Source organism: Carlito syrichta, unplaced genomic scaffold (genome assembly GCF_000164805.1).
Source record: "Carlito syrichta isolate Samal-C Ts95f unplaced genomic scaffold, Tarsius_syrichta-2.0.1 Scaffold306835, whole genome shotgun sequence".
Classification (NCBI taxonomy): Eukaryota; Metazoa; Chordata; class Mammalia; order Primates; family Tarsiidae; genus Carlito; species Carlito syrichta.
Window position 1 is genome coordinate 74778 of NW_007250931.1, and position 7361 is coordinate 82138.

General features: G+C 47.0%; 2 protein-coding genes across 2 annotated transcripts in view; one reads left to right on the plus strand and one right to left on the minus strand.

Annotated features, from left to right (window-relative positions):
• SMYD4 (SET and MYND domain containing 4) overlaps window positions 1-890 on the minus strand; it is a 42434-nt gene extending 41544 nt beyond the window's left edge. The window contains exon 1 of the mRNA XM_008063413.1: window positions 599-890. The gene's annotated coding sequence lies outside the window, so the exon portion shown is untranslated. The remainder of the gene's footprint in view (window positions 1-598) is intronic.
• A 127-nt stretch (window positions 891-1017) lies between these two features.
• RPA1 (replication protein A1) overlaps window positions 1018-7361 on the plus strand; it is a 69672-nt gene continuing 63328 nt past the window's right edge. Inside the window, exon 1 of the mRNA XM_008063414.1 lies at window positions 1018-1157. Coding sequence (XP_008061605.1) covers window positions 1125-1157 — 33 coding nt within the window. The 5' untranslated portion in view covers window positions 1018-1124. The remainder of the gene's footprint in view (window positions 1158-7361) is intronic.

Sequence of the window (7361 nt, forward strand, 5' to 3'; positions counted from 1 at the left end):
TTCCCCCCCCCCCCCCATTTCTATCTCTTAACAATTCCCAGGTCATTCCTTCAGTTCAAGCCCTTGCCATCTCTCTTGTCTGGCATTCTTTCCAGCATCATAACTAGTCTTCATATTCTCGGTCCCACTTCCTTTCAATCAATCCTCCTCATGAGACAGATGTCCATCTTCTGCCTTAACTTCATCAATGCTCCTCCCAGCATATAGCGAAGTCCCAGTACAACCCGTCATTATTTGATTCTTGTCTTACTTTCTAAGTCTTAAGTCCCATTTCTTACTCTGTACCTTATCATACTGAGCTACTCATTGCTAGCCTCAGCTTGCCAGGTTATCTCATCTCTCCAAGGTTTTGGTAGAGGCTATTCATGCTTTCAGGAACATGCCTACGCTCACTTGGAGTCCGCCTGGCAAACTCTCCCATATCCTTCCAATCAGTTCCAATGGCACCTCCTCCGGGAAGCCTTTCCCGACTTTCCTTCTGTAATTCCAGCAGACTCGGGGCCTGTATCGCATCTTCCTTGGGTTAGGGTTACTCACGGCAGAAACTCCCCCGACAGACTGTGCTCTCCCCTGAGGGTGGGGGCCAGGTCTTATTTACCTTCAGAGAACCCCACGGTGCAAACTCGGGGTTTGGCACGGGCAGGAGGTCAACACTGGGTTGCTGAAGGAACCAAGTCACTGCTTCGACTACGTTTAGCAGCAGAGTTATCAGGGAACAGCTCTAACTCTCCTCTAGGCTACCATCTGTCTGCCAGTCAAGGACCGAGCCGGGTAGGCTTCCGAGAGCACGCTCAGCAAGTTCCCGGAACTGGGCCGCTGGCGCCCTGAGCCGCAGCCGCGAATTTCTTGGCGCGCCCCTTCACTCGGCGCTCCGCCCCGAGGCCCCACCATCCGGCGACTAGGCCTCGGACCCGGCCTCGGGCGGGTCACGTGGGCCGCCCGCCGCGCCTCGGCCAATGCGGCGGCAGCTCAGCCCCTAGGCCCGCCCCTATGCCGCGCGCACGTCGGGGGCGGGGGTGGTGCACGCAACGCCTCGGGCCAATAGCCGTGCAGCGCGCCGGACCCCGGTAGCGAAGCTCGGGCGGCAGAGAAACCGGAGCGCGGGAGTTAGTTGCAGCGGAGCCATGGTCGGCCAGTTGAGCGAGGGGGCCATTGCGGTGAGGGGACGCTTGGGAGCCCGGCCGGCGGGCTGGGGTGGCTGTGGGCCTGCAGCTGCGCGGATTGGAGAAGGGGGAGGGGAGCCGGGGGCGAAGGGGCGAGAAAGTGGGAGGTGGAGTTTGCGGGGGTGGGGGGCCGGCGGGAGAACCGCCGCGGGTCTCTCCAGCATCATCACCTCTTTAAAGGATTCTTCCCGGTGTCTTCCACGCTCACGTTTTCCTTGCCTAAGAAAATAAAACAAAGGTTTGCGTCCCTCCTTCTCCCACCTGCGGCCGCTCGCTGTCTCTTTCCCTTCCCCCACCCGCAGCCAAACTTCTCAAGAGTTACCTGTGTTCAGCGATTTCCTTTCCTCACCTCCCATTCACTCTTTAACTTACTCTGGTCAATCATCCCCTGGACCTCTATAGAAAGAAATCTGGCTGAAGTTACCAGTGGCCTCCATGTCGCTAAATCCAACAGAGACTTTTCCATTTTCAGTTCACCCTGGTTCTCAGCAGCGTTGGAGCCGGTTGGGCTTCGCTTCCTTCTTGTAACACCCATTTCTCTTGGTTTCAGTGGCTCAGCTTGGTTGGTCTTTCCCCGCCTTACTTGCAGGCCTGTCTTTTTTATTATGATTTTGTGGGGTACAGTTAAGGGTTGGGTGTACAATTACGTTTCATTCAGGCACCCTGTTTCTCCCTGCTCTCTTGATGGTTTCTTTGGCTTTGCAGAAGCTTGTCAGTTTAATAAGGTCCCACTTGTCTATCTTCTCTGTTATGACCTGTGGGTTTTGGGTTTTGTTCAGGAATTGGATGCCAGTTCCGATTTCCATGAGAGTATTTCCTTCCTTTTCTAAGGTTCTTATGGTTTGAGGTTTTACATTTAGGTCTCTGATCCATTTGGAGTTAACCTTATGCATGGGGATAGATAGGGGTCCTGTTTCAATCTTCTGCAGGCACCATCATTTCTTGTCTGGACTACTCACCTCCCTTCAGCATTCACTCCTCCTACCATTCCCATCATAGTATATTCCCACTTGTTCTCTCCTCCTGTCCAGTCTTTTTTTTTTTTTTAATTGCTGGGTCCAGCACTTTGGGAGGCAGAGGCAAGACGATTGCCTGAGCCCAGGGGTTTGAAATCAGCCTGGGTAACTTGATGAGAACTCATCTCTACAAGAAATAGAAAAATTAGCCAGATGGTTGTGGTATGTGCCTGTAGTTTCAACTGCTTGGAAGGCTGAGGTGGAAGGATCATCTGAGCCCAGCAGGTTGAGGCTTCGGTAGCTGTGAGCCCAGCAGTTGAGGCTGTAGTAGCCGTGAGCATGCCCCGGTGACAGAGTGAGAGTCCAACTCAAAAACAAACAAACAAATAGCTGGTATATTCCACACTCTTACCTTCCATAGGACCTTTGAACATTCTTTTCTCTCTGCTACTGCCTGAAGGGTTCTTCACTCCCACTCCCTATTTGTTAGTTCCTCTTACTAGGCTAAATTGAGACTCTCATTCCTGTTCATTCACTTATTAGATGTGTGACTTTGGACAAAATACTAAGCTCTGCTTTCCTCTTCTGTAAAATGAGTTGTAATGATACCTATTGCATAAAGTTAGAGGGAGGATTGAGTGAGTTAATACATTTAAAGCGCTTTGTCTGCTGCCTGATACATAGTAAATGCTCTGTAATCTTGCCTCTTATTAATAATCATAGATGTAATTTTACATTTGTTTGTTGTTGATTTGATTAATATCAGTTACTGTCTGTCTCCCCTCACTAGATTGTGCATTCCGTGAGGCCTGGATTCTTTTGCTGAGTATGGTATCCTCAATACCTAGAGCAGTGCTAGCAAGTTTTAGATGCTTAATAAATGTTTACTAGTTGCACAAATGAATGAGGCAGTGGAAAGAAAGGGACAGAGATGAATGGGAAAGAAAGGCAGCCAAAGGAAAAACAGGAAAAGGAAGAATAGATGGAGTCAAGTTAATATTTAAATAAAAAAGGAATGTTTGAATGCTGAAGCCTGGAAACTGATTGTAAATTGTAGTCCTCATTTACATTTATTTATTTATTTAATTAATCAGACTCTCACTCTTGCCCAGGCTGTAGTGCAGTGACACAGTCATGGCTACAGCAGCCTCGACCTGCTGGGCTCAGGTGATCCTTCCACTTTAGCCTTCCAAGTAGCTGGAACTATAGATGCATGCCATCACGCCCAGCCAATTTCTTTATTTCTTGTAGAGACAAGGTTTTACCAAGTTGTCCTGGCTGGTCTTGAATCCCTGGGCTCAGATAGTCCTCTCCTCTCTGCCTCCCATAGTGCTGGGATTTACAGGCGTGAGCCACTGCACCTGGCCCTCATTTACTTTATAGCTGCTGCCTTGCACCTTTAAGGCAAATTAAGAATAGTTCTTCAATTAAAAAAAAAAACCATGGAGTTATTTAAATAATAATTTTTTTATTTTTATTTTTTGAGTCAGGGGTCTCTGTCACCCAAGCTGAAGTGCAGTGGCATAATCATGGCTCACTGCAGCCTTGACTTCTGGGCTCAGGCGATCCTTCTCCCCAGCCTCCCAAGTAGCTGGGACTACAGGTACATACCACCACACCCCACTAATTTTTTGATTATTTTGTAGAGGCAAGGTCTCACTATGTTGCCCAGGCTGATCTCAAACTCCAGCCAAGTGTTCATGGTAGAAGGGTGATCCTGCCACCTTGAACTTTCAGAGTGCTGGGATTACAGCCACCACGCCCAGCTAATTTTTTTATTTCTTGTAGAGACAAGATTTTGCCAAGTTGTCCAGGCTGGTCTCGAATCCCTGGGTTCAGACAGTCCTCTCCCCTCTGCCTCCCATAGTTCTGGGATTTATAGGCATGAACTACCACGCCTGGCCCTCTTTTACTTTATAGCTGCTGCCTTGCACCTTTAAGGCAAATTAGGAATGATTCTTCAATTAAAAAAAAATAGTCATGAAGTCATTTAAATAGGTTTTTTTTTTTTGAGTCAGGAGTCTCTTACCCAAGCTGAAGTGCCGTAAGCAGCCTTGACTTCTGGGCTCAGGTGATGCTTCTGCCTTAGCCTCTCAAGTAGCTGGGACTACAAGTACACACCACCACACCCTGCTAATTTTTTGATTATTTTGTAGAGGCAAGGTCTCGCTATGTTGCTCAGGCTGATCTCAGACTCCAGCTATGTATTCACAGGGAAGAGGGATGGGGATGGGATATGGATGTGATCTTACCACCTTAGCCTTCCAAAGTGCTGGGATTACAGGCGTGACGCCCAGTCTGTTTAAATAATTTGATAAATTAGTTTTCCCTATATTCATAGAAACCTGTTTCCAGTGTAAGTGAGGATTACTTGGGTTTTGTTCGTAAACAAAAAAGAAAATTTTTGTGTATGTTTGGTGATGGTGAATGTGGAGAACCTTTGCCAATTTTGATTGTCAATGAAAATAAGTATCAGCCGGGCTCAGTGGCTCATCCTGAAATCCCGCACTTTGGGAGGCTGAGGTGAATGGATTGCCTGAGCCCGTGGGTTCAAGACCCGCCTGGGCAACTTGGCGAGACCTCATCTCTACGATAAATAAAAAAATTAGCCAGGCGTGGTAGTGTGCGCCTGTAGTTCCAGCTACTTGGAAGGCTGAGGCGGAAGATCACTGGAGCCCAGCAGTTCGAGGCTGCAGTGGCTGGGAGCGGCCACTACACTCCAGTCTGGGCAACAGAGTGAGGCTCCAACTCAGAAAAAGAAAAAAAAAAGAAAATAAGTATCAATTTATTTAGAAATACACAGGCCCAAAATACATAAATAGTGGAGGCATTTAGGCAAGAGCTATCGTGGTAAATAAGATAAATAGTGTTTGTATGTTAAGTAATTGGGTTATAGAAAGAAAGGGGAAAGGAATTAATTTTTTGACTGTTTCTAATGTGACAGATACTTTGTAATAGTACCTAAGTAACCATATCAGATAAATTTTTTATCTATCTAATTTTACCCCCATTTTACAGATGAAATTAAAGTACAGCGAAATTAAATAATTTGTCCATAAGGGTAAAGGTTTGAACACATGTGATCTTGACACATACATTCTGTTGCCTTGTATTTTTTTTTTTTTTTTTTTGAGTTGGAGTCTCACTGTCGCCCAGACTGGAGTGCAGTGGCCACTCCTGGCCACCACAACCTCAACCTGCTGGGCTCCGGAAATCCTTCCGCCTCAGCCTTCCAAGTAGCTGGAACTACAGGCGCATGCTACCACACCCGGCTAATTTTTTGTTATTTATTGTAGAGATGAGATCTCACCTGCCCAGGTGGATCTCGAACCCACGGGGTCAGGCAATCCACTCACCTCAGCCTCTCAAAGGCGCAGGATTACAGGCTGAGCCACCGAGCCCGGCTGCCTTGTATTTTTACTAGCAGTGTTAATTTGATAAATTAAGGCAGTTTTTTTTTTTGAGTCAGAATCTCACTCTGTCACCCAGGCTGGAGTGCAGTGGCATGCTCATGGCCACCACAGCCTTGACGTTGGGCTCAGGCGATCCTTCTGCCTCAGTCTTCTAAGTAGCTGGAACTACAGGTGCACACCACCACGCTCGGCTAATATTTTGATTTACTGTAGAGACGAGGTCTCACCAAGTTGCCCAGACTGGTCTCAAACCTGTGTAATTCCAGTGCCTTTAGAAGCTGAGATGGGAGGATTGCTTGAGGCCAGGAGTTCAAGACAAGTCTGGGGAACATAGCAAGACCCAATCTCTACCAAAAATTTTTTTAGAAATGTACCTAGGGCCGGGCTTATTGGTTCAGCCTGTAATCCCAGCACTTTGGGAGGCTGAGGTGAGTGGATTGCCTGAGCCTGTGGGTTTGAGACCAGCCCGGGCAACTTGTTGAGACCTGTCTCTACAAAAAATCAAAAATTAGCTGGATGTGGTAGCGCATGCCTATAGTTCTGCCTACTTGGAAGGCTGAGGTGGAAGGATCGCCTGAACCCAGCAGGTCGACGCTGGGGTGTCTGTGAGTGTGCCACTGCACTCCAGCCTGGGTGACAGAGTGAGTCTCCAACTCAAAAAAAAAAAAAAAATGTAGTTAGTTGTAGTGGCATACTCCTGCAGTCCCAACTATTCTAGATGCTGAAGTGGGGAGATTGCTTCAGCTCAAGAGTTTGAGGTTACAGTGAACTTTGATCACGCTTCTGTACTCCAGCCTGGGTGGCAGACTGAGACCATGTTTCTAAACCTGTGTGTGTGTATATGTATATATACACATACATATATATATATATATACAAACACAGACATATGTACATATATACACATATACATAATAAGCTTTATTTCTCAACATCAAAGTCAATACACTTTTGTAAGCAGTGATATCAGACAATTTATTCCTAAAGAACTGAGGATCATGGGAATTTAACCATATCAATGCAGTCTTTTTTACATTGTTAAGAAAAATAGGTGCCCTTTATAGATTTTCAAGATTGGAAAACAAACAAACAAAAAAGCCAGAGGGAGCCAAATCAGGACAGAAAGGTCGATACCTAATGATTTCCCATGGAAACTCTTGCAAAATTGCCCATTTTGATGAGAAGAATGAACAGGAGCATTGTCATGGTGAAGGACTCTCTGGTGAAGCTTTTCTGGACATTTTTCTGCTAAAGTTTTGGCCAATTTTCTCAAAACACTCTCATAATAAGCAGATGGTATCGTTCTTTGACTCTTCAGAAAGTCAACAAGCAAGATGCCTTGAGCATCCCCCAAAAAACTTTTGCCATGACCTTTACTCTTGACCAGTCGTCTCCTTTTGCTTTGACTGGACCACTGCCATCTTTTGGTAGCCACAGCTTTGATGGTGCTTTGTCGTCAGAAATGTACTGGTAAAGCCATATTTCATCTCTTGTTATAATTCTTTGAAGAAATGCTTTAGGATCCACTTGTTTAAAATTTTTGCTGAAGCCAGGCTCGGTGGCTCAGCCTGTAATCCCGTGCCTTTGGGAGGCTGAGGTGAGTGGATTGCCTGAGCCCGTGGGTTCGAGACCCGCCTGGGCAGCGAGACCTCATCTCTACAATAAATCAAAAAATTAGCCGGGCGTGGTAGCGCCTGTAGTTCCGGCTACTCGGAAGGCTGAGGCGGAAGGATCGCCGGAGCCCAGCAGGTCGAGGCTGCGGTGGCCGGGAGGGGCCACTGCACTCCAGTCTGGGCGACAGAGTGAGACTCCAACTCAAAAAGAATCCA